A 27939-nucleotide genomic window follows, 5' to 3' on the forward strand; every position below is an offset into this window, starting at 1 on the left:
TTATCTCTTTTAGTGTCTTACATCTTTTTAAATCTTTGGTTCCTCTTGGTCTCAGCTCGTGTTGTTGGGTTCTTGTGATGGTTCTTATGATGGTTCTTATGATGGTTCTTATGATGGTTCTTATGATGGTTCTTATGATGGTTCTTATGATGGTTATTGTGATGGATCTTATGATGGTTCTTATGATGGTTCTTATGATGGTTCTTGTGATGGTTCTTGTGATGGGTCTTGTGATGGTTCTTGTGATGGTTCTTGTGATGGTTCTTGTGATGGTTCTTGTGATGGTTCTTGTGATGGTTCTTATGATGGTTCTTATGATGGTTCTTATGATGGTTCTTATGATGGTTCTTGTGATGGTTCTTATGATGGTTCTTATGATGGTTCTTGTGATGGTTCTTGTGATGGTCGGGTTATATATGTCTGTTGGGTATCGTGCACTTTGGGTTCTTTTCTGTTGAATTGTATTTAATTATTTTTAGTATTTTACATTTGTTATGTTCTTGCTGTTGTTTCTGTTCTTCTGTGTTTGGTTTAGTTTGTTCTTGTTTTTGCTGTTTGTCAAAGCACTTTGTAAACCTGTGTTTTTAAAAGGTGCTATATAAATAAAGTTATTATTATTATTATAATATTTTTTTGATTCCAATTTTTAGAATCTAAACTAACCTCCCTTTAAGTCTTTCTATGTGATTTTTCACACTTAAATATAATATAAATCAAGTATATCCTCTGAAAATAACTCTGTGAGTCATGACTGTCTACAATGGGTGTAACACCCGAGTCCCACTGTCTGTGATGTTTTCAGAGTTTTCAGAGTCCTATCTTCACTTTGTTTACATCGCCCGGACGGCCGGCTGACTCCTCCCCTCGTGTATAAAAGTTGTTTAATTGAGGGACTAGAGAAAAGAAGAATAACATACTGTACTCACTGCTTAACTGTGTTTCTAGATCACGCTCATTTCAGGTAAATTTACATGCAGTGTGAAGATACGAGCATAATAAAGATCGCTAGCATTAGCATGCTAACACAACAATGCAGCGCCAGTTGTTTTGGTTTCATGCTGGTGCTCAAGGGCGACATCTGCTGGATCAAAAAAATCACATATAAAGCCTTTAAAGGAGAGGTATCAGTGTGTCTTTGAAGGGAATGTAAAAGTATAGCCTCCTTTTACAACATTGATTTTGAATATTAATGATGACTTAAATGGCGTTCATTTTCAATTATCCATCGTGTCTTGAGGTGTAACTTTTAGCTGTTGGGCCGAACACACCTTAATGATACTGCGCCTCAAACTCCACAACAGTGAAGCAAATATTTTCTTTGCTAATGGCAGAATCCTACTTAAGTCCTTTATAGAGCGCCACAGGAATGAGTCCTAAAACCAGGAAGTAAGTTAACATTTGAGCGCCATGGGGTCTAACGTCTCTCACTAGTCTGAGACGTCTCCTGTAGGTTTAATCTTTAGGTTCAGGTGAATATTATGTTAGTAAACTATTTATTAAGCTACGTGGATTAGTTTATCGGAGATCGTCTGAAGCTGAACGCTAGTGACGTCACAATCATCCGACCGTTGTGTAGTTCGCTTGTAGCATAACGTTAGCTTTTTACTTCTGTCGGCCGCATTAACGCTTCAAACATCATAAAAACGGCGTTCATCTGTGAAGATTATCCTGCTGAACAAAACGCCTACGCTTCAGAAACGTGTGTTTAACACAGAGATTATTTTCTGCAATGATCCAAAATCCAATGAAAACATCCCAGAGGAGGATTCTCGTAAGACGCCATGGTGATGATACTCCCGGGTTGGCCTACAAAAATATGTCACATGGTTTGTTCTCTATTGTGAGGCAACATAGGGAAGATGATTTAGTTCTCTGTAATTCTGCCCTGAACATATGAAATATATATTTTTTCAAACTGACTAATAGCAGAAACTTGGTTATGTACTTTGGGTTGTAGTCAATCATTTGCACATACAAAATGTAAGGAAATTAAATGTTGCTTTGAGAACTGTTAGTGCACTGAAGCACAGTTTGTGGTTTTAATAGATCATTAATCTATCCTCTGTGGACCTAAGTGTCACATATTGACCCTCTTACACTCATATGTTCATATGAGCACATGGACAAAATCCTTCTGGCCCTATGGTGAACAAACACTGACACACACACACACACACACACACACACACACACACACACACACACACACACACACACACACACACACACACACACACACACAGAGCTCCTCTCTTTGCTCATCTTTAAAGTGAGCGAGGCGTGCTGAGTGGTCTTTCCCACGCACTGCGGGATCTCACGCTCCTCTTTTTGCGAGTTTAACCTGTCAGTCCTCACAGCATGATCTCCAGACGTGACTCAGCAGCACAACATTGCATCTACACACACACACACACACACACACACACACACACACACACACACACACACACACGCAAACAAACAGAGAGACACACTTGAAAAGGGATGAGCTGCTGCAGTCACAACTATCAGCATGCATGCAGGTTATACAAGAAAATATGGAGGCACACTAGATCCTTTTTTTAGTTATAGGCCTACATTTGATTTTCCATTAGTGACGACTGTACCGACTGATACAAAATACTTCACACTGGACCTGAACTTCAGCCTCTGCTACGCCGACTCTCATGTTCCAAATGGATGTATAATTATTGGATGTCATAAAAATATTGATTTTTAAAAAATGGATGTTCTGGGGCGCTGGTGGCACAGTGGTTAGTGCGCATGCCCCATGTATGGAGGCTGTCGTCTCAGGCGGGCGGCCCGGGTTCACATCCCACCTGTGGCTTCTTTCCCGCATGTCATTCCCCACTCTCTCTCTCTCCCTGATTTCCAGCTCTATCCACTGTCCTATCTCTCCATTAAAGGCACAAAAAGCCCAAAAATAAATCTTAAAAAAAAAAAGCTTTGTATGTGCAGCTGTGTGTGGAGTCGCAGAAAAGGAATAGGCTTAATGTGTGTGATACATTTTCACACTAGAGTGCCCAAAAGGCTGTGATAGCAAAATAAGAGGGACTGCACGTTCTTAGGGTTCCTTTTCACAACAAAAAGGGGAAAAAAAACCTGGCTCATCGGCTTTAAACAGATATTTGGTTGTTTGATATGCTGGTGAAACATCATTTCTCTTAAAGGCTTTATATGTGATTTTATGATCCAGCAGATGTCGCCCTTGAGCACCAGCATGAAACCAAAACGACTCGCGCTGCATTGTTGTGTTAGCATGCTAATGCTAGCGATCTTTATTATGCTCGTATCTTCACACTGCATGTAAATTTACCTGAAATGAGCGTGATCTAGAAACACAGTTAAGCAGTGAGTACAGTATGTTATTCTTCTTTTCTCTAGTCCCTCAATTAAACAACTTTTATACACGAGGGGAGGAGTCAGCCGGCCGTCCTGGCGATGTAAACAAAGTGAAGATAGGACTCTGAAAACTCTGAAAACATCACAGACAGTGGGACTCGGGTGTTACACCCATTGTAGACAGTCATGACTCACAGAGTTATTTTCAGAGATATACTTGATTTATATTATGTATTTTTTGTATGTATGTATTAAGTGTTAAAAATATAAAGCCTTGTTGTATACATCATTTTGATGTGCAGTTGTTTTTGAAATCTGTGGGCGAAACTGGACGTTTATGAAAACATTAAACCAGTTCTTTGTGTCTAAATATCTAAACCTACATTAATCCGTTTTAGGGATTTCTGACAGAGAGACAGAGGGAGAGAGCGGGGGAGGGAAGAGATGGAGAATGCGCCCTTTAGGTAGACAGGTTATTATTTCAATTACAGGACAATTGGTTGACAAGCCTACATGTGCACACAGGACACTACACCCTTTCAGTGGAACAGACAAACAAACCTGACTCCACTGAATGATGCCTACAGTATAAGAGTGTTTATTACCAGACAACAGAAGAGCGTTTGTCTGCTGTTTCGGTTCTTCTATCATCTACAAGTGCATCTGAAACAACATTCAACTTAATACAAGAAAACACAAAGTAGCTGCTGACACTCAAAACTGAAAAGTGAACAATAGATGAGACTTGTCCATTCGGCGGCAGTGCTGACAAATAAACTGATGAAATATTTATAGCAGTGCATCTCTGTGTGTACACTCCTTTAAGTTCATCTCCATGAATATCTCTGTTTCTCTGTGGGATGCTTCCTTATTGACAGACACCATAAGGAAAGAGAGACCTTCAGCCGGGCTCACACTGTGCGATTCTCCCCCGATTGTATAAAAGTCGGGGTGGCATGTCAGCTCACAATCGTTTACGACGCCCGACCAGACCTTGAGATTGACGTGCTCACACTGTACAAGTGAAATCGGGACGGAGCGTTGACAATTGTTAATAAAGTTTCATTTAAAAAAAAAAAACAAAGGACGACAGTTGGTGAAAGAGAAGGAAGTGGAAGTTGTTGTAGGATATAGAAAAGTTGATACAATTGTAGATATATGGAGACAAGTTTCAGAAAAGTGCTGCACTGATGATCTAAAGACTGAATCGTCCCGTCACCTTGTCAGCAATTAAGCTTTTTATAAAAGCAAAGTAAGCTAACCCAATGAAGGTTACTTATTAGGGTGACGATGTCAAACCTCCAAATCCACAGATCGGTGACCTGCACTGGTCACACGAGGTGGTACGCTAAAGTGCTTCCCTGAGCGGCCTGGTTAAGTTGGTTAGCTAACTAAAGTAGGCTGAAACAGTGTTACTTCATCCTGAACCCACCTCTTGTGTTTGCTCATTTTAATGTGGCTTTGTATGTCGGCATTTTCATGTAAATTGTGTGCAAAACGCAGCTCATCCATTGCCAGAAAGCTGTAAGTCTCCTGGAGCTCTTTGGAAAACACTGACTTAAGTATGACAGCTGCAGCCTACCTGTCATTACCTGGTCGTTACACAGCAGGTCCTGTTAGTATGCTAGCTAGCTAAGCAACAGCAACAGAGATTGACTGATGGACACATGTACAGACAAATCAGTTTTGACGTTGACACTGGTGCATGAGTAATGTTTTTTCTGTTGGTTAGAACAGCAACAGCCTCGGCAACAACATTGATTAACATATAAATTAAAAATCAGTGTTGCAAGCATGTTTTTGTTCGGGGTTAAAACCGGGACGGGGACTGTTCAATCTGGAGATATTGGCGTCTTACATATTTTCCTGGGAAACACTTTGCAGAGCCCTTGACATAGAAATCAGTCACAACCGGCTGTAACCAAGCAACCAAGAAGACAGGGGAGGTCTCATGTTTTATAATTGTCAGGTCCGGTGTGTAAAACAACGGGAGGTGGACCCAAGTGCAGAATAACCAAAAACTATTTATTTTAAACAAAACTCACTCATTCAAAATGTCCAAACTGAGAAAATCCAAAAACTCATAAGCACTGAGAAACACTGACACTCCAACAACACTGGCAACTTACAACAATGATCTGACAACATGAGGGAAGGAACACAGAGACTAAATAGACACAGGGGTAATCAAACACAGGTGAAGACAATGAGGTCAATCAACACGGAGGGAAACACACAGAGGCAGGAATAAACACTGAGGACAACTACAAAACTAAATCATGAAACGCTAAAGACGCACAGAACTCAATAATGTAACAAAGAAACTCAAGGATAAGAAACAACAAAAGACTAAACTATGAAACATTAAGACAAAAACACACAAGGGAAACCAGCAACACCAGGATGGACAGGAGAAATGAAAACATGGAAACCTAAACGCTGAAATAACAAAACTAAATGAGACCAAATCATGACAATAATAACTTCTAAATGTCCTCTTGACATAAATAAAAATCACTGTGCTTGTATGAATGAGTCACCTGAAAAGATGAAAACAAGTTGTGCTCTAATAACTATTATTATTATTATATGTAAATACAGATTGGAGAAGTTGCTATTGGCCAGCTTGGTGATTGTATTCATTCATCCATACCGTGTAAACAGCTTCACCCACCCTGCTTAGGCTGCTTTGTTCCACTTTGACAGTTCATTGAAACTGATACGATATGATAATTTCTTTGCAGATAGTGAATGTCATTGTACAAACACATGCAACGTGTAGCTTGACAAATCAGCGTCTTTGTCTTGCAATGAGCCATGAAATACAAGCTCATGATTTCCCTTCAATCTGAAGGACAAATGGCCCCACCCCCACTTATCCACTTGGCAGGAAATCTCATAAACAACCACTTCACATCACTGAAACAACAGCTGTCTCCCCCTTTTATGAAATCTGGAGCATTTTATTGTTTTTTTTTTATGATTGATTTTCTGTCTCATTTCAAACCGACACAACATATTGAAACTAAAATTTTATTCTAACCTAGAAAGAAACCCAGTTTTCCTGTTTTCACAATATTTTTTTTTTAATGCAAATAAATCTCGAGGGACAAAAAGATTCACACTCAATTCTATAACTTAGTCTTGGTTTGGATGTCCCAAAATACATTCCTTCCTAGTATTCTTGAGGAGTGAAGATGCTGTGCTGAATCGTCTTTATGATGAGTGTTTATAATGTTATAATGTGTTATAATGGGCTGTTTCAACATTGTTAGTTCATGGATGGACAACTTTAGCTGCAGATTTTTTTTATTATTAGATTATTTAATTATTTATTTATAAAGTATTTAGAGCCTAAAGGATTTTGTTTGAGCTTTGGTTTGATCTACTTTCAAACATAGATCGATATTTAGAGAAAAGAACGCTTTTTCCGCTTTTTAACTTTAATATGTTAAAGTCAGAATCCCGATGTCTGTAACAGAGAGTCCGTTCAAACGAAGCTATATTGCTAAATCCATGAAACAGTTTAGTAAGGTTTGCATAATTGCAATAATGCATTTTCTTCTTGTGAAGGGAAAAGGGAATTCACAGTTTTTGAAGAAGTCGCTGCTGCCCGCACCTTGTAAAATTACAAACGTTTGTTTTTATAATTGTAATTCATGTTTTTGTTGCCTTTTGATGGAGCCAAGTCCGGTTTTGTTTTGCGCCTTTATGCAAAGCTAAGCTAACCAAACTAGCTGGTTCTAGCTACATATTTAGAGTATGCATGTGAGAGAAATTTCAAGCTTCTTTTCTATATTTAGGCAAGAAGGCAGACAGTTGTTTTTCCCGCAATATCGAACAATTTCTCTCAGCTCTAGTGGAGAACAAATGAAACATGTATGAGTGTGGTAGACTTTTTTTTTTTAAGTAAATAAACCCACACACCTATATAATATGAACAAAATGTATTGTTTTTTATCAGCATTTCAGTTTTGACGTCAATAGCATTTATCAAGCTTTGCCGAATGAGAGACTACAAAAAATAAAAACCAGAAGAAGAAAAATCCGACCAGTAGAAAAACTAAATGATTTGAAACTGGTGATAGAAAAAGAGACACCTTTGTCACTTCTGCGTCCTCTAATGAAAACAGAAGAGCTCCCCCTACACGACAAGTGCACCCTTAATGGCTATGATGATGGAGTCATTAAGCGTTTGCTTTGTTTTGATGTACCTAAAGGGCATCGTCATGGCGATAAGGAAGGTAATGTCAGGCTTTCTCAGGAAGGATGAAGAAGGGGTTACCATTAAAGTGTGAACATGTGTATCTAGTGTAGCATTCAATGGGGTTAATAGCAGACCATTTAACCTGCTCAGTTGCAAAGCACCAAAAACCTGCAGTTACTGAACATTACTTACTGTTTACTTTATCAGAATAAATGAATCAAATAGTGTGTATGTAAGAAAAACATATAGCCTATATATTTGAATTCTTTTTTTTACAATTTTTGTCCCAATCACAGTAAAAAAATTAAAATGTTCATACTATTATAGTCATTTTTTATGTTTTTATGTTGATTTTTACATTTTAATTAGCAATCAATGGCTTAAAACATTCAAATACCAAAGGTCAACTTTTACTGAAAGAAAAGGCAACGTGACATAGATGCAGTTCTTAAAATACCCACTAGAGGCTGACTCGTAAAGTGAGTGAATCGTAATAGACATCCATGTTAAAAGCCAAAGGTATGGATGAATGAATTATGGTTGCAGGTGATATAAAAGGCTCTTTTTTTTTTTTTTTTTTTTTTTTTACCAGACTTGATAAAAACAACGGGGCGACAAAATCAGCTTCATTTTGAAGGCTATAAATCCATTTCAAAATATCTCTGATGGCAGTATGAAAGCTCAACAGTCTGAGTTCACTTCAAGCAGATCTCTTCAAAAGCCTTTACAGAACAAAATCCCTCTTTGAATAACTTTCCCCTAAGCTCCAGCTCATTAAGCAGCTGCTGTATTAAGAAACACAAAGGAGGGTTTTATACCAAAGACTGCTGAGCTCTTAAATTAACTTCAACCAGGACTGCTCCCTACATGTTTGTCTTTCTTCTGCAGACTGTTAACCCGGTTTTCGACACACCGCTTCTCTCCTGCTTCTGCCCTTTGACGAACTGTTGTGCGTGCATGTGTGTACCACCACTTATCTGTATCTCAGCTCACCCAAACCTGAGTCCCTGGTCAAATCCTGAGACTCAAACGAAAAGTTCAGACAGTCCTCCCAAAGATACATCTTTATTTTTAACCTATATTTACACTCATGGTGAGACAGCGACCTGCGGTGGCCTGGTTATTCTTTCAGGAGCAAATACAAAGTCGGCTGTCCTAGAATAAAGAAAGAGAGTCTCCTGGTAGTTTGAATGGGTTGTATAGGTCAAAAAGATTTATTTATTGAAGGGTTTTTCATTTAAAAGGGACATGTTTCCCACATTTAAGTATTTCATTACACATCATTCCCGTCAGGAGCTCCACATGCCGATCAGAGCTGCACTGCTCTGCAACAGATGGACATCTTAATCTGACTCATCATCCCCTCCAACCAACAACACTTCATAGTATTATGATGCTTCTGCTTTTTACCACAGACAACAGATTGATGCAGGCACACATATCCGACAACAACAGAGAAATTAGCTATTTTTTTGCAGCAGACACTTGAGAAGTACCTGACATAGATTAATTTTGATTTGATGTCAAATGATTTTTTAATGTATTGTCTTGCAACCCTTCTCTACCAAGGTGATACAAAGCCTACGAGAGGCAACAGCAGCAGCAAGTGATTTCAGAACGATGATGTCTTATTTTAACCGGAGACTCAAGCACAGTGGCTTTGCATTTTGATCATCATGATACAAATAATGGCACTTAAGTGACTCTTCTACTTCTACAAATCTGTTGGATGCCAGCTCAGCGGCAGAACACCACCATTCTGCCTTTGTGACATTAACACTGGTAGCAAGGCGTGATAGTGGCTGAAAGTCGTGCCTTGAACTGACAAAGACAACTGTTGTCTATGTAGTTTGCTCTTAACCCACCCTTTGATTTTACCTGATATCATTGACTAGAAATGAAGATCTTGGTTTCACTAGAGCAGGGGTTCTCAAACTTTTTTGGCTTGTGTATCCCCTGTCAGAATTGTTTTCAGCAAAGTACCTCCAGGCAGTGTTAACCTCGTCAACGAAATAAATGACAAAAATATTCTTTGACGAAGGTCTTTTTAAATTAGTCAACTATGACGATTTGATAAATAATATTACTTCATCATCTAATTGACGAAAATGTGACGAAACAAAAACTACATTACAAGCGAGGATTATCACGTAAACCCTCAGCTGTTCTGAAATCATTGTAAACCACAGCAGACTTCATCAAATGTGTGTGTGTGTGTGTGTGTGTGTGTGTGTGTGGTGAGTGCAACAATGTGGAGCCTCTCGCCTGCAGGTCCGTGAAGCCCCGCCCCCTGGAGCTTCTGATTATAAAAATAAAAGCTCGCGTCTGATTTTGTTGACTAAAATATCTTCTATTTTCATCAATTAAAGTGATGTGCAATTTTAGTCGGTGACTAAATGACTAAATGAAATCAATAACAAATGAATAATAACTGACTAAATATAAAAGGACATTTTCATCAGGAGACTAAATTAGAAAATGGTGTGAAGATTAACGCTGCCCCCAGCAACATTTTTCACCTTCCACCTCATTTTCCCCAAACTGACTCATTACCTCGTTTCCACAACCTGTTCACTTTTATCTTCCTGGCCGCGCTCTTGTTAGCATGCGAACGTACATGCTTGCTCGCTGAACAATTCCTGTCGGCTCTGCACATAAAGCTATATTATAAATGAATAGTTTGGAAATAGCGCCCTATTTGATGTCGCATAGAGAACAAATGATGTTTATTAAGTCTTAAATCAGTGTATGGATTTTCCTATAAATCATTCATTTGGCTTGTTGTGATGCAAATTCTCTGAAATGACTCCCCTTGCAGTACTCCCACGTTCCCCTAGGGGTACACGTACCCCCATTTGAGAAACGCTGCGCAACAGAATTATGTAAAAAATGAAACTTTTATATTCACATCAATCAGGCTCGTCATGATTTAAACTTTTATCAGTTTTTTTTACGTAACTACTTTCATCATCCACATTAAGCTTTCTTACTTTTATCCGATTACTTCTTACTTCCTGTAGTGACGGCGTCCTCAGCTCATCCTAACCATCCATCTCCCTCTCTCATCCCTTAATCTAACTCCTCCAGTTCTTACCTTTAATAACCTCTTAAAAAAAACTGAACTCTTCTGTTTCCCCACTCTGAGCTTTATCCTCTCTTTTCTGATCTTCTGACCTTCCTTCTCAATCCCCAAAATTAATCCTACTCCTTCTGCCAATCTCTCCTCTTCACTTTAGTAAAGTATCACTGAAACTAATTAAATCAGAAATCGATCGTCAGTCCAGATGATGAATTAGATAATCAGGGGTATTGGGTCTAGTGTGAGCTATCCTCTTTATGAGTGAAGCTTTTGCAGCTCCCAGTACAAATGTGCTTTCTGTATAACAGGACAGGAAAAGGCTGCTTTGACATCACTGGCTGGTTCTGTCTTTGAAGACTCATCAAATGAAGTAACAGATGTATTGTATAACAACATCAGTGACTGTCGCTTTCCCCAAAGCAGATATTTCAGGATGTGACGGGAAAACAGCATTATTTTTTAAATAAATGAAATGTGGGGTTTGTTTTTGGTTTGAAGAACAAAGCGGCTGTCTCAGAAATCCAAGCGTGGTGTGGTGCTGCAAACCTTTAGGTAACATGATTCAGACTTCACTCAGGCATCATCATCTCAAATTGAATGATATTCATTATAGAGACTAATGATAGAGGTAATAAAATAATCCCAGAGGATGGTTTTTACTTGGAGCAGCTACCAAATTAACTTTTTTATCTGAAAGTTAAATCCTCCATCATATTTATCTTTTCCCTTTGAGATGGTGTTACGTGTGATCCTTCCAGGTCTGCTGCTACAAGTGTCATGAATGTACATGTTTCATAATGATACTCTTGGAAAAGTTCAGAATCAGACTGTTTCAGTGCTGGAGCCTGTGCTTTCATTCAATTACGATCTGCCACTGTTTCAAAATATAAGGACCCTTTTTATACAATTTCAATCAGTGGTGTTAACCTAAATCCAATTTTTGTCCAACAATAACAACTTACAGAACATGAAAAGTTACTTCTAACTGCAACAAGTCCCCCAAGCTCACATACAGTATGCTGTTTGCTCAAACACTCAATTAACACTTACCTCAATTCATAAATCAGCTATTCATTCCCATGACTGACAGCGGCCATGAAAAGATACATCAGAACATTCTTTTTTTTTTCCAACACACCCTCAAAACTAAACTTAGGTTTAGAAAAAGAGTCTTGGTTATGGTTAAAATGAAAATGTACACCTGCACAGTCTGGAGGCTGAACTACGGTGACCAAAAAGGGACAAAATAGCGCTGGAATATTTCTGATTCTGAACAAGATGTAAAAATATAAAAGCATTCATTTCAGACTTTATTCACATCACGATTAACGCCTTAATGTTGATATCTCTACTGATAATTCATGGACACCTTCATCACACTACTGCAGGCTTTCCCAACCTTGGGGGGGGGGTCACAAGGAATTCAAATGGGGTCGCCTGAAATGTGTATTTATTGATTAATTGAAATTATACTGAATATTAAAATATATTAAACACAGGCTAAATGTGGTCTAAAATTAATGTTTATTTGCAACACAGTGGAAAAAAAAATAGATGATTGAAAACAAATAGAATTTTTTTCAAAAAGCTTTAAAGGTTTTGGATGTCTGGGGTCACCAGAGACTTGTGAGGTCAAAGTGGGGTCACGAGTCAGGAACGTTTGGGAACCACTGCACTAGTGTGTAGTTCAGTAACATGAGCTGATCACCTAAAACCGTCTTAACTGGGCGCCTGTTGACCGTTAGTCTGTGGACTGTGTCGTCCCCACAACCACCGTCGTCCTCATCCATGAACAGTCTGCTCCGACCTCAACATCCCCCCCCATCTCCCCCCCATCCCACTTTTCTTAACAATGAGTACGGTCCTTAAGCTGCTCTTTTGTAAAGCACCTTCAGATAGCATTTGTTATGAATCGGTGCTAAATAAATAATGATTGATTGATTAAAAAATCATTTGTAGCCTCATTTTTTTGAGATAAGATCTTCTGTGCGCTGACATGAATCAGAGTAAAATGTTAAAAGTTTCCAGCTCAATACTCTGATGAAGGCCACAGGCTGAAGTGTCTCCTCTTGTCTCAGTTCCTCATTAAATTCTCTGAAGAGCCTTCAGTCCTGCAGAGCCTTCAGCACTGTTGTGTAGGTCAGTCAAAACTCACTCACTCATCTGTAGAATTGAGCAGTAGAGCTGAAGACCCTCCCTCCTGTCAGTCAGCACAACCCCCCCCCCCCCCCCCCCCCCCCTTTCAGTCTGTGTTTCAGATTCTACCTTCTGTTCCAGATCTGACCCGATCAAGAGCAATACAAACACACTGGGAATAGAAATGTCTCTTCTCACCTCAGGTCAGTGTTGGTCTTTGTTGACCAGGGCGGTTAGAATGATAACGTTGGTGACATTTTATCACTACTTTGGTTAACTGTGCCGATTTCTGCCGGGAGTTGTACAAACCAAGGAGATAAAATGCATTGGGCCGGCACCCTCCTCTGGGTCTGGGTCTGGGTCTGGGTCTGGGTCTGGGTCTGGGTGTGGCTCATAAGCACAAGGGTGAGAAAAGAAAGAAGGGAAAAAAATAAAAATAAATATAAATAAAAACATATTAAATACACGGAAGAATTTTATTTTCTTTCCATTAATGTTTACATGCATATATGAAAAAAAAATTCTCTAACTAATTTTTCATTTATTTATATTTTTGTTTGTTCCGCACTTTAATGCATCACGCTGCCACGAACGCATTCACACCTTTCTAACACACTACCTGAACATAAAAATCATTGCTTGACTTTCATGTCATTTAAATGTATTCGTCTGTATTGTTGCTCTGTATCTTTGCTTATATTTTGCTATTTTGTATCTATTTTGTCTGTTTTATTTATTTTTATTTTTTGTCTTTGTTTGTTTGTTCTCACTTTAGTTGTCATGTCTGTATATTCTTGTTTCATTTTGTTCACCTTATCACCAATAAAATAAAAAAATAAAATAAAAACTGTGCCGATTTCTTTCGCTAATGATGGGATTTATAACTTTAGAAGTTATTTATCTTTTTGTGGTTTCAGTGATGCTGATGTTTCCTGGAAAAGGTCAACTTGGGCCAAACTTCTCTCAACCCTCCCTCGTACTTTCAAATCATCTTGGATCTGCAGTTTGTCTTGCAGCAAATACATTAACCCCTCGGGGGGACGAGTTGAGTCTAAAGTGAAGTTTCCTGGTGCTGAAAATAAAAGCCAGAGTCTCTTACAACAGACTAAATGTTTTAATGTGATGGAGGGTTTTTGCACTTTACTGAACTTTAGAGAAACTGTGAGTTATCAGAAAGGGGAGGCTTTGCTTTGGGTTCTGATCTGTTAGAGTTATGTGTTGGTTTAATTGCCCTTTTTAGGGGATGTTTTTAGCACATTTTGTTTAATGGGATTTTTTTTTTTTTTTAACAAGTATTTTTAGTCCTGGCTGCAAACCAAAATCCCCCCCAGGACAATAAAACTGAAGTTGAAGACAGAGAGGCATCAGAAGAAGAGAAGAGGAGAGTGGACTGAAACTAAAAACAAAGACAAGAAGTCCAACTGGGAGATGAGATCAGACTTATCCCTGCCAACATTTAGCGGACTCTCTCTCTATCTCACACACACACACACACACACACACACACACACACACACACACACACACACACACACACACACACACACACACACACACACACACACTGGGAGGGGGAGCAGTTTTTCCTCTTATCAGCCTATCCTGTTAAGAGTTTCCCCACATTAGTGAGATAAAGCAGCACTTAGCAGCACTTAACCTGCCCGTGTGCGGCTGAATTAGATTTTGGTGGGAGAGGAAAACAGAGAAACCCTGAGTAAGCTTCGGGGTCACCACCATGTTCACTATCACCATCGAACTTCTGGGCATGTTCAAGAATAGTGGGAGCTATATTGACAAATGGAAACATTTGTTTAATATTGTACATGGTCCCTTTATAAATAAAATAAATGTGCGTGCGTCACAAGTATTCATTTATTATTTATCTATTATCCAACTTTAATTAATATAACTCTACAATATAGACCAAGATTAATAATACATTACCACAATATTCATTCTGCAGTTATTATACAAGGTAAGGTGATGCAATATCTTTTAGAAATAATCCTTTTATGACAGGTACATCTGCTCTAAACTCTCATAATGTGTATTTTTCTGTTTCTAATTTTTTTTTTATTAAACAAGTACAAATGTAAATTGTTAATTTCTAAAAGCCTCCTGTGGAAATGTAAAATGTGCATCCTGCTAATGATAAAAAGAGAGTTGTTGTCATGCTTCTTAGTGGTTCTTTATTCATGTATTATTTATTCTGGTGTTCTCGGCTCTGAAGCTTTTACAGATCGACTTGTTTTATTAATTGTGATTGGAACCTGAGCACTTTATGCACCTCAGCACTTTTACCCGTGTGCTGTGCATTTGCACGTCGTGTGTTTTATGTGTTGTCTGTGTTGTATTAAGTGTCTCTCCCTGCAACCAAATCGACCTACGGGTACAAATAAAGTAACCTGAACCTGATCCTCAAAGGAAAATCTGGAGATTTACATTTCCTTTACGGTTTGAATAGTATAAATGTGTCTTCTGTATTTCAGCTCTGAAGACAAAGTGCACGTTAATCTCCATCTGAATCTGACATTATATGACGCACGTGATTAGAGCAGTAACCCTCGAAAAGGTCAACTAATCTAAAGTTCTGTGTGATGCTAATTACAGCATTAAAGTCTGCAGCAGTATGGTAATGACACTGACATTATGAGAACGTCTCTCTCTCTCTCTCTGACCCGGGTTAAGCACCCAGGACAGCGGGTGTCACTAATGAAGAGCATCACCTTTAACACAGACTGAACCTCAATCCAGCTGCAGGACCGCTCACATCTGTCTGACCTTGTGATCTCCATTCATCAATAAAGAGGTCAAAGAAAAGCGACGACAACCTCAGGAAGACGATAACCGCAGATAAAGAGCGCCCTCTTCTGGCGTTTATATAGTAATGCATACCTTTGAGGACAAACAACAAAATATCTCTCCTTGACTAATCGAGTTTATTAAAAAGATTCTTAAGTTGAGAACTATTTTATTTCCATGTTAAAATCTTTATATGTGATTCTTCACACTTAAATGTAGAAATCAAGTATATCCTCTGAAAATAACTCTGTGAGTCATGACTGTCTACAATGGGTGTAACACCCGAGTCCCACTGTCTGTGATGTTTTCAGAGTCCTATCTTCAGTTTGTTTACATCGCCAGGACGGCCGGCTGACTCCTCCCCTCGTGTATAAAAGTTGTTTAATTGAGGGGCTAGAGAAAAGAAGAATAACATACTGTACTCACTGCTTAACTGTGTTTCTAGATCACGCTCATTTCAGGTAAATTTACATGCAGTGTGAAGATACGAGCATAATAAAGATCGCTAGCATTAGCATGCTAACACAACAATGCAGCGAGAGTTGTTTTGGTTTCATGCTGGTGCTCAAGGGCGACATCTGCTGGATCAAAAAAAATCACATATAAAGCCTTTAAGGAAACAAAAACATCTGCAGTGTAAAAGAAAACATCCACCCTTTAGGTTTTATTTTACATCTCCTCAGAATTAATTTTCTGATCTTGCTAATCTCAACAGTTCACTCTCATTCAAACACTAATAAGTTGACAAACAGCATCAACATTTCCCAGCAGTATCGGCCTTTAATAAGAACAACAAAAAAAAAAACAGTCCAGAAACCTTGGTGGATTTCAGCCAAAGCAAGCGTGTACAGTAGTAGGCCAAAAATGACTATAGGAGGAAATTTCAGGTCAAACAGAAAGATTGAATGAAAAGCTGAGGTTCACTTGTTTCACGGTTTAAGAGGAGGCTACTCAGTAACAATGATGCTCTGCACCTGGTGTGGAAGCAATATAAAATTATCAAAGAGAAACTGCTCGGCTAAAATAAAATAAAAAAACGGTGGTCCTCATATCAGTAGCGAGCTGTACAGCTTTACATGAAGTTTGATCAACTCAAAATGTACAGATCTGAATGTAAAGTTTTATCAAACAGCTGGAGGAACACCTGTGCAAAACCTGGGTGGAACACAGCAAAACAAAATAATAAAATAAGGAAATACTGGTGGTGAAAATGAGAAGGAATTATTTGAAGGTGTCAAAAACCTCAAACTATAAACAAAAACTGACTGCTAAATTAAATCCCTGCTTCAAAGCCAAAGTCCTCGTGCAGGGTGCTTAATGTCCAACCTCTGAGGCAGCCAGGAAGTACATTCAGTTGATATCTCTTCAATAGATCGTCCTCTCACTGTAAAAAAAATAATAAAAATCTGTAGTCCAAGAGACCGAAAGAATCCTTCAAGTTTAACGTGAACAGCTGGTCCACTGATTTGCTCGTCCTAGCTTTACTAACATGTTAGAAAACAAAGCAAATACCAGTAAGCTTGATGCTGCAGCAAAGTCCAGCGTAACAACAACAAAAAAAAAACACATACAAATGTCATTCAGGGTTAAAAAAAATGGCCATCCAGGAGGTAAGGCCACTCCAGAGGGGGGGATGAAAGCTCCGTCCTGATTGGTCCAGGGTGATCCGACGCTTGTGTCCTCGGTCGAAGTCAGCGAACGCTCGAGTCACTAAAAGTTCAAACACACTGTGGGTTTGTAAATGTAGAAGAAACAACCTAACGGGTACTGTGTGTCCAGCACAGTCAGTAGAGGACACATCAGTAGTCCTTTTGCAAGTAAAAAAACCTGCTTTGCTACAGGCGCTCCTTAAACTGTAAAAAGTCACCAGAATCCAGATTGACCCCGCCCCCTCTGCTGTCAGTCCAACAGGCAGCCAGAGCTCCGGTCTGTGTTAGCTTATGAAACAGGCCGACATTAAAACAGGTCTTCAACCAACTATCTAGAATGAAAAGCAGTCAGTGAGAGAAGACGACTCTCGTTCAGTCGTTGAGGTGACAGTCGCACAGCTCCTTGTAGATTCTCTTGCGTATTCGAGGCATGTCCTCCTGACTGAACTTCAGAGGCTGCTTCACCGAGAGGCAGCGGCAGTACTGACAAAGAGAGAAAGAGGGAAATCATCAACAACCACAGCTAGGGTTGACATCAGCGTCTTTAACTTGTAGTATTGATTAAATATATGAATGACCAAAAACAACAACACACTCAGGACACTAATCAACTTTCTTTCTTTTTTAATTTTTTTGCCAGAAAAGATGGAGAGTGAGGGGGGGGGGGGACTGGACCCTGAGATGAAGACGAGTTTACAAGAAAAGTTTGATGAACAAAAGGAGAAGAGAAATAAAAGAATAATGTATCACCTCAAGGACAAACACTCCACAGTCGCTGTCGTTTTTCTGCTGAGGAATCCCCTGAGGAGTCAACAAGTCACAGTCAGACAAGAGGTCACAGTTCTCTATATTACACACCTTTTTATCCAGCACTAGTCATGTTAGTGTACAACACATTTCTGAGTCTTCTCTTTAAAGTCTTTCTATGTGATTCTTCACACTTAAATATAATATAAATCAAGTATCTCCTCTGAAAATAACTCTGTGAGTCATGACTGTCTACAATGGGTGTAGCACCCGAGTCCCACTGTCTGTGATGTTTTCAGAGTTTTCAGAGTCCTATCTTCACTTTGTTTACATCGCCTGGACGGCCGGCTGACTCCTCCCCTTGTGTATAAAAGTTGTTTAATTGAGGGACTAGAGAAAAGAAGAATAACATACTGTACTCACTGCTTAACTGTGTTTCTAGATCACGCTCATTTCAGGTAAATTTACATGCAGTGTGAAGATACGAGCAGAATAAAGATCGCTAGCATTAGCATGCTAACACAACAATGCACTGCCAGTTCATCACATCACATATAAAGCCTTTAAAGTAATAAAATGTCTAAATGAAGAAGGCTTGCCCTTGTTTGTGATGTGACTAACATCCACTGTGCCTCTACTCTAAATGATCCTTACAGTCAGAGCTCAGGGTTTAGAGTTTACCTTGATGATGGTAATCTTCCAGCCTTTCTGGAAAGCTGTCTGTTTCTTCTCTCTGGCTTCAGACAGAAGGTACCTTAAAATGTTCTGGGGGGGGGGGGGGGGGGGATCACAAACACACACAGAGGAGAGAGTTATATATGAAATGAGTAACATGGTACTTTGTTGGTTTAGTACGTTGGCATGTTGAAGCTTCTGACAGTGAGCAGAGACAGAGAGACGAGGGAGAGCTCATGCATACGGACAGAAAGACAAACACAGCACATTTAATCATGAAGCCCTGTGGTACTCTCAGGCCCGTAGGCATTTTGTCATTTTAGGACAAAAATGATTGATGGTGACAGTTCATTGGGAGCTTGATATTTCTGTGCCTGGACAGCAGAGCAGCAAAAAAAGTTAAAAGTGAAAAGTATGAGGGATAGGGTTATAGAAATATTTGAATTTTAACTCTTCAAATGAATATTGAAGAAATTGGCAAGAAATTTGTCCTTAAGCATCAAACGACTTGTGTCTTTTTAAAGGACGTTGTGGTTCAGTTACAGTCTGGTGATGAAAAAAAAACATGGCGTCCCTTTTGTTCAATTTTTTCATCGAGATTCAAAAATCCTTCAGTATCTGAAGCTGCGAGCTACAAAGACATTAAACATGCGGGAACTCACATCTGTGGTGTGTCTGAAGACGATGCCTTGGCTGTCGTAGTAATTGATTGTTTTGGTTGCCATGGTGACCGTGATTAGCGACCAGTGGATTTCTAAATGGATGGGAATTAGCAACATCCACTTGGAGAACAGGTCGACCTGAAAAAAACATTTTAGATCAGCAGGCAGTAAAAGATTTTTTCACCAATTTCACTTTGATGCTTGGAGAACTATTTGGTAACAAACTGTAAAAATTACGTATCTCCCTCCTTACCTTCTTGGTCCATCTCTTCACCCCGTCGTATCCCTTGGCAACCAGCTGCTTGTGGAAAAAGCTGTTGAAAAAATGAACCTGAGAGAGAAAAAAAACCACAAACACATTACGCTACCAACGTTTAAATAATCACACGTCTGAGAATACAAATATAATCTCAAGTCTTTAAATAAAGTTTTAGACATTTTAGACATTTTAAACACACCCTCTCACCTTGTGTTGTGTGGCCTCCATGATGAGTTCTCCGTACATGTTGATAATCTAAACAGAAAAGGACAGATGTTTGTGACTTCCTCTCTTCCCCCATAATGTTTCAGTTCACTTTTTGCAGCCTTGCTCGGACTGGAATCCAATTTGTTTAATAGATTCTAATTGTGGCCGGGTTTATTTAAGGGGTCTTAGGAGGGAAATAAAGTATATAGTATTTTTATTTATTTAGGAAAAGCACTCTTCACACATTAGTAATTACACATAATAGCAGAATAATTGCAAAACTCCTCCCTCAAACTTTCAAACATTGGAGCACTTTCTTTGCAGAACGAGGGGGGGGACGACGATGCTCGCAGTATATTTAACAATTTAGCTCTTGTTTTTCAAAGAACACAGGAAGCTTTCACCTTGGAGGGGTAGAGAAAGAAAAAAAGAAAATTAAATACAGAGCAGGTTAACGGACTCCAATGAGTCAAATAAAATCAGGTCTTATAGGTTTGACATATTCAGTCCATTTGGTCCATATCCTGTAGAATCTCTCCTTCTGGACTTTGAGGGAAAGTGACAGCCTTTCCATAACATATATTTCATATATTATGTCTATCCACTCATCAATAGTTGGCTGGTTAGGTTTTAGCCATTTTTTTGTGACAGTTTTTTTTACTTGCTGTCCAAAGAATTTGTGCCAGTTTCTTATCATTTATCATCCATCATATAAAATATCACCCATATATATTGTATCACATCTAAACTTTGAAAATGTTATTTATGTGTTTATGAATTTCAGTATATAGTATTTTATCTGCTCAATGTTTAGTTTTGTTCTGTATCATTTGCATTGTATTCCACAAAGACAGTGAATCCATTCTGCTGCTAGACGCTGCTCTCAAGAGTTTGTCTGGTGCAGAGAGGAATTTCACACCGGACTTGATAGGGAGATTTTTTAACCTCAATAAACTGCATTGGAACACCAGCATGCATGTAGTTAATGATGCCTATGTTGTTATCACAGCAACTCATGCAGATGGGTTTGTGTGATTTCCTGTTAGCAGGCAGTAGAGAGTAAACTGAGGCCTCCTACAGCGGTTAACCCGTTTACCCTTCCTTACCTGGTCATTCAGCCAGTTCTGATCCTCCAGTGTGCCCAGGTCCTCCAGGCTTAAGGTGTGTTTGTTATACGAGACCATGAAGCCTGAAACAGGAGCTGAGGCCAGCGCCGCCCTGTAGCGACTCATCTCTCCTTTGATATCAAGTTCCCTACAACAAACACAACAAGAGAGGAAAAGCTGAAGACATCCCCTGCAAACCTCTGAAGTGTTAAACATTTCGTTAAAGAAACAAAAAAGTATTTTTAGTATGAAAGTTCCCAAAAAATTGATGAAAAATTCCTAAACTTTGAGACGAAAGTTTCCTGAAGTGTTAATGGAAATTAAAGAATATCTTTATGAAAGATTCTGAAAAAGTAAAAAAAAAAAATGGAAATTGTCCAATTACCCAAAAATTCATTTATATTTTCCAAAATTCTTAAAAATTTCTATAAATTTCCACAAAAGTTTTCAAGAATTTTCGACAAAAGTTTCCATTAAGAATTCTGAAAAGTGGCGACATTTCCTTGTTTTTTTTTTTTTTGACGTAACATCCAGAAAAAAAATCCCCTACATTTCCCCAAAACTTCCAAAGTTTGTTCCTGGTCAGGTCCAGGAACATTTTGTCTTTCCTAATCTCTCTTCTTACCTCATCTCTCACTGACACAAACAACTAGATAAAAGCTTTAATTTTATCTACACGTAACACACAATGTCAAGTTGACCGTTACAGCAAACATTTTGGCATTAAGCTGTGCGTGTGATAACCTGTTAATGAGGTCGCCTTTCTTCTTCTTCAGGTGTTCCAGGACGTCCGTCTCACTGAGGGGACTGAATCCACCATACTTAATGTAGAAGCTCTCCAGAAACTCTGAAACACAAAGAATAAATAAATATACCAAATCATCGATTCTATTATCTGGCAACATGACTGTTGACTGAAGTTTGTTTTGGGGGGAAGTTGTGTTTATATTTAAACCCAAACAAACACTGTTGGTATTTGCACGACCTTGACCACTTTTCAATGAAGCAGTTTCTGTTAGTTCGTCTAAAAGGTAGCTACAAGTAAGACAAACTGTGCTGAAGGATGTGTGTAAATGAAATCACCTTTGTTGTCTTTTAAAATGTATAAAACATGAAACAGACACAACTCTCTGGAAAAGAAAGGTTTTTGGCATCATGTTAGAATTTCCTGATGAAACTGATCTGCCTATGTTTTGAAAATCCAAATGTTTTTGTTATTAAATAAATACTTGTATTAGGGCTGGGCGATATGGACCAAAACTAATATCTTGATATTCTTTTGCTGAATGGCGATACTCGATATATATCGATGTGTCTTTTATTAACAGTCAGTTGCACAAGTTCAACATGTACATGAAAACAAACTACCTGTTTGTGAAGTTAATTCATTTTCTGCATAACAAAATAAACTGTTGTGTGTTTTGTTATCCATTTAGTTTGTTGAGTTTGGCTCAGAGAGAGAGAGAGAGGAGCAGGGTGAAGAGAGAGAGAGAGAGAGGGAGAGAGAGAGAGAGAGGAGCAGGGTGAAGCGAGAGAGAGGGAGAGAGAGAGAGAGAGAGGAGCAGGGTGAAAAGAGAGAGAGAGAGAGAGAGAGAGAGAGAGAGAGAGAGAGGAGCAGGGTGAAGAGAGAGAGAGAGAGAGAGAGGAGCAGGGTGAAGAGAGAGAGAGAGAGAGAGAGAGAGGAGCAGGGTGAAGAGAGAGAGAGAGAGAGAGAGCAGGGTGAAGAGAGAGAGAGAGAGAGAGAGAGAGAGGGAGAGAGAGAGAGAGAGAGAGAGAGAGAGAGGAGCAGGGTGAAGAGAGAGAGAGAGGGAGAGAGAGAGGAGCAGGGTGAAGAGAGAGAGAGAGAGAGCAGGGTGAAGAGAGAGAGAGAGAGAGAGAGAGAGAGAGAGGGGGAGGGAGAGAGAGAGAGAGAGGGAGAGAGAGAGAGAGGAGCAGGGTAGAGAGAGAGAGAGAGAGAGGAGCAGGGTGAAGAGAGAGAGAGAGAGAGAGAGGAGCAGGGTGAAGAGAGAGAGAGGGAGAGAGAGAGGAGCAGGGTGAAGAGAGGGAAAGAGAGAGAGAGGAGCAGGGTGGAGAGAGAGAGAGGGAGAGAGAGAGGAGCAGGGTGAAGAGAGAGAGACAGTGAGAGAGAGAGAGAGAGAGAGAGGAGCAGGGTGAAGAGAGAGAGAGAGAGAGAGAGGAGCAGGGTGAAGAGAGAGAGAGAGGAGCAGGGTGAAGAGAGAGAGACAGTGAGATGAGAAATAGGTGAACTGGCAGCTCTACAGAAGACGTATATAACATTATTTTAATGCAACATGAACTATATCGATATTAACGATATCGTCTCACCCTTTATCTCGATTGAAAATATATCGATATATATCTTCCAGCCCTAACTTGTATTGTACCAGACAGCATCTTCACTACACAAGGGATGTTTCCTTCATCTTGTCATGACCACTGAGTTATAGACATTTGTTTTTTTGCACATCTACAAAAAAGTCAGTTTTTTTACTAACCAAGGAAATGTCGTTTCTATTGAAGCAAGTAAGAAAATATCCCCTGAATCAAGTCTGTGTGAATATGTCTCATGTTGCATACCAAAATAAAAAGCTATCCTCATCACTTACGACCAAGTTTGTGGATGAAAGATGAATAAATGAAGATGATTATTTTAACAAACTAAAAACTCAAAAAACACATCTCACCATGGACCATATCAACAAGCTGCTCCCGGCTCTCTTCATCCTGCCTCTTTCCACCTTCCTGTAGTCTCAGCACTTCTTTCAGTGCCTCCTTCTCCCAGGTCCCAGAATGACAGTACAGACAGTGGTCTCTTAATGCCCAGTGGTGCTGCGCGCCGTCGACTGTTATCGGTCCCTGCCACGCGGGATGGGAAGAAGTCTCCACCTCCATCAACGTGGAGCCGTGGTTGTCGTTTGTCAGCATGGTGACATCTCCGTTGGAGAGCGCTGCCGGTTCAGATCCTGAGTCTGTTTTGCCCGGGGTCTGGTCCACTTGCATCTCAGAGTCCAGGTCCAGTGGAGAGTCCGGCTGCTGTGAGATAGACAGCACTCCATTTTCCATTTCGCTGATGGTGATGTTGTCCTTCGCCTCCACTTCAGGCTCCGTGTCAGAGAGGTCCACCGTGTCTCCGTTCCCAAATGGAGATTTAACCGTCGTGGGTTCGGCCTGCCCTCCATGATCTTTTGTTTTCTCCTGCTTCTTCGTCAGCATCGATTGAGGTATGGGAAATGATTTATAACTGAAGGAAACACCGCTGACTCCTCCCCTGTTTATGCCACTGTCTACTTCCACTTTTGATGCAGATGTAACTTCCACTTTTGATGCAGATGCAGCTCCAACAAATCCACTTCCTCCTCCTCTCTCTCTACCTCCTGGTGCACCACTACTTGGCGTTCCAGACAACCTCGCGTCCACATCCCTGCTATCGCCGCCTCCTTTCCCTCCAGCATCAATCACCCCTGAGCCCTCCACTGGAAAGTCCTCGTTTACCTGCACATCCTCTTCCTCTTCTGGAGCAGAACAGTTCATTATTGGTCCATCCTGTAGCGAGTCTGTGACAGGGAGGGAAAAAAACTGCATTACTGCCTCGCTCTCAGCCGCTTCTGGCGTCTTTAGCACCTTCATTGAACCTTCATCCGCGTCCTCTGCTTCCTCCAATCGCTCCTTGGTGGAATCAAAACTCCTGATTTGTGTCAGCTGGTCGCCCACTTTTCTTTTCGGGGTGTCCCAGCTGTTACCGCCAGCACCCCTTCCCCTCGCTCTCCCTCTTCCCTTCCCTCTGCCCGGCATTCCCACATTGTGTCCTCTACCGTGGTGGCCGCAGCAGTCGCAGGCTTTGGGAGTCCGTTTCCTGCCTGAAGTGCGGCCGTTGATGAGGCCTTGAGCGGCGGTCGGTGTGTGAACTGACGCTGGGCTACAGATAGGAGCAAGGGATTTAACCGGGGTTACCACAGGAGGCTCGGCGTCAGCGGGAGTCAGAGTAGAGGTCTGGGTCAAGTCTGAGATGGAGGTCAGGTCGGTTGTGAGGTGTTGGGTGAGGTCCTGGTCTGTAGTGTCTCCAGGAGGGGGCGCTAGAGGAGCTACTTGCAGAGGAGGCGTCGTGGCAGGAACCGTTAAATGAGGTGATGCTGATGGTGTTGTTTTCATTGGGGATGCAGAGCCGCTGTGAACCATGACGCCCTCCTTTGGCTCTTCAACCCCATCCCCAACCCCTCCTCACTCCTGTCCTCTTCTTCACCTGCGACCCCTCTGACGTCTGGATGATTTTTTCTTCTTCTTTTTTTTGTTATCCTTACGCTTCCCTGAGGCTGTTCTTCTGTAAAGCACCTTCACTGTCTTGTCTCATGCTTTCTCACCACGCAGGTTACTGACACGTCATCAGACTGTAACTGTGGCAGGTATTTAGTGTTCCTCAGTCAAGGGTAGAGTCTGTATGGAATATAAAAACCAGCATTAGTTATAGGATGTAGGAAAGGGGACAAGGAGGAGAGGCAACGTCAGCAACCTCTTCTTACTATCTAACTCAGTGGTGTCCAAACTTTTTTTTCTTGCGGGCCAAAATTGTCGTGTTAGAATCGCTGACGGGCCACAGGTTTTGTTTTTTAAAATATAGTTGAAAAAATAGTAAGGCTTTATAGATCAGAATCAAAAGGCTCGCTAAAGAAACCCTTTAATAAAAGGAAATCAAATATTTTGATTTCTTCATTCTACTTTATTTGTTTGTTTCTCAGAATCTCTCCTGTAACGTGGTTCATTTAGCTCAGGTCATTAAATGGTTAAACAACAGTCCGCTTGTTTGCAAAAACTTTGCGTATGTTTTCTTTCATAGTTTACAAAAAAATGTGGAAAATAGTAAAAGCTGTACATTTAAAAAAAAACAACAACATACATGTTACTGAACATTTTCTATTTTAGGAATATTGTTCGGCCCTTGTTAACATGAATAAGATAATGTGCCAATCTTAATCAAGGCCTCGAGTCAAAATCTTCTGATTCTTCATTTGAAGTCACGGGCCGCAAAAAAATCCCCTCAACGGCCGCAAATGGCCCTCGAGCCGCACTTTGGACACCCCTGATCTAACTCGTGAGTTTTACTAAATCTTTAAGTTTAATAATGCTCAGAACAACACAGCAGAGGATTATTATCTCTGTTGATATGGTGCCCAAACAATTGCATGTTTTTACAAATGGATAAATAAATATGGTTCCTCTCCTGCAGGTGACATTCAAACTCTTGTGGAGGAAATAAACATGAAATGGCTAAATAATAAATCATCCTACACATTTGATAGACCGAACCTTTCTGTTTCGATAACAGTTAATCAAGCCAAAAATATTTGTCATGTAAATACCTGAAAAATATATAAAATATGTCTCTATTCCCCGGATCGTCTTCCAAACAGGCCGAGGGTTTGTCTTTAATATTTAGACATGTTAACAACACGTATACTTTCTGCAAACATAGAACTGACATGAAGAAAAGAGTTATTAATATATTTAAACTGAAGCTTCAGTCTGATCTGTTGCTCATTCTCTACAACTCAACATGCAAAACTACATCAGACTTGTGCACACGTGGATCACGATTCAACTACAACCGATTTGATTTAACTCGCAACTAATTCACTAGTTGAGAAATATAAAACTACAACGTGAAAACAAGTATTTAACTGGCATTTTGTATTTTAAATAAGGTCACTGTCACCTTTTCAAAGTGGCACATTAGTTTGTGGAGAAGTCAGTGAGCTGACATTAGCATCCTGACAGCGTTATTTCGCCGACATTGAGCTGCAGGCATTAAATGCATCAGGGACGGTTAACTCTGTTCACAGCAAGGGGCCACATTCATTTAATCCTCGCTGCCAGGGGGCCAAATTGTAGAATACAAAAACGATTACGGTCGATTACGTCTCAAATTTAACTCGACATACACCAGTGAGAGCCCTTCGGTTGGTCGCTGGTTGAAAGAACTATCGGCGTGCCTTGTCCTTGAAAAGTGAAACATACACAATGAAAAAGAAATCAGCCAAATTCAAAGAGATCTGGAATCCCTTTCTTACATTCTTAAAGGACTGTGAAGTTGGAGAAACTCTGGTAACTGGAAGGTGATATGTCCCAAACTGTCGATTCCATGTGATGTGATGCTAAGCTGTGTATGATTACATAATGTCGTTACCCAGTTTTTGCGTTTTGTTTTGTCTTTAGGTCTGTCTTTTCTTTAATTATATATTTTCCCTTTGGGGTGGGGGGAGTGGATTTTATTTTTTTATATATAGTTTGACTGTTATATGCTTTGTTAAATGTAAAAACTCAATAAATACATGTCAAAAAAACCAAAAAACATATACCAGAGATCAAATATTATTATGGACATATTTGTGGTTTTCATGGCAGATTTCTTCATGTTTTCAAATTAATTGATGTGTAAACAAATTAACCTGAGGGCCACGTTTAAGGTTGATGGGGCCGCATGTGGCCCCCGGGCCGCCAGTTGCCCACCCCTGAAATGCATGATGAAAAATTGCTCATTAGCAGCATTGCAAAGCAGCAGCATCATTAAAAGAGTCTTTTTAAAAGACTCAAATCAATAAAGTTCTGAAGTGATGAAACAAAAACAACGTTAATGTGTAACGTTAGGCCCCGTGTAACTGGATCATACCTGCAGAAATATAACACATTATGCACTAGGTGGGTGCTAAAGGAATATTTAAATAAGTAAAATATCGTAATTCACAAAGTTCTGCAGAACTAAGTCATCACACTGAAGAAAGCTAAGTGAGCTAGCTGCATTCAAAACACAAAGCAGCGTCTGCACACATTACCTCCATTTTCAGTCGGAAGTTTGAGGCGTTAACAGACAAAAAACGGTGAGGCGAGTCAGCTTTAGAAACGACACGGAGTGTGAGCCCAAAGCCATTAATACAAGCGAAAAGAAACGTCATTGTAAACTACCTTGTCAATGAAATAACAGAAGAGTTTCGTCCAACAGCGATCGGAAGAATCAACAATCTGTGGTCGCTCCTTGATGACGTCACTGCGTCAGTCTCGGGTCATCTTCGGTTGCGT

General features: G+C 40.0%; 1 protein-coding gene across 2 annotated transcripts; it reads right to left on the bottom strand.

The window, feature by feature from the left end:
* Positions 1 to 685: 685 nt before the first annotated feature.
* Positions 686 to 27916, bottom strand: LOC132971671 (uncharacterized). 2 transcript variants are annotated; one of them, XM_061034591.1, is made up of 10 exons: positions 27823 to 27916; positions 23556 to 25302; positions 21616 to 21718; positions 20872 to 21019; positions 19766 to 19813; positions 19553 to 19630; positions 19300 to 19437; positions 18644 to 18727; positions 17966 to 18016; positions 16323 to 17698 (listed from the first exon to the last, which is right to left on the bottom strand). In XM_061034591.1, the coding sequence occupies exons 2-10, from the start codon at positions 25045 to 25047 to the stop codon at positions 17588 to 17590; spliced, it is 2253 nt and encodes a 750-aa protein (XP_060890574.1). In that variant the 5' UTR covers positions 25048 to 25302; positions 27823 to 27916; the 3' UTR covers positions 16323 to 17587. The 2 variants fall into 2 exon arrangements, with proteins under 2 accessions (XP_060890575.1, XP_060890574.1); XM_061034592.1 differs by lacking the exons at positions 16323 to 17698; positions 17966 to 18016 and adding an exon at positions 686 to 1078.
* Between the last annotated feature and the right edge of the window lie 23 nt (positions 27917 to 27939).

This window comes from Labrus mixtus, chromosome 3 (genome assembly GCF_963584025.1).
Source record: "Labrus mixtus chromosome 3, fLabMix1.1, whole genome shotgun sequence".
Classification (NCBI taxonomy): Eukaryota; Metazoa; Chordata; class Actinopteri; order Labriformes; family Labridae; genus Labrus; species Labrus mixtus.

Coding starts and splice junctions, on each gene's coding strand:
- LOC132971671 (XM_061034591.1), bottom strand. CDS start 25,047: ATGGTTCACAGCGGCTCTGCATCCCCAATGAAAACAACACCATCAGCA. Junction 21,020..21,615: donor AAAGGCGACCTCATTAACAG/GTTATCACACGC, acceptor TGTTTGTTGTAG/GGAACTTGATATCAAAGGAG. Junction 17,699..17,965: donor GTGGAGTGTTTGTCCTTGAG/GTGATACATTAT, acceptor TCTCTTTGTCAG/TACTGCCGCTGCCTCTCGGT.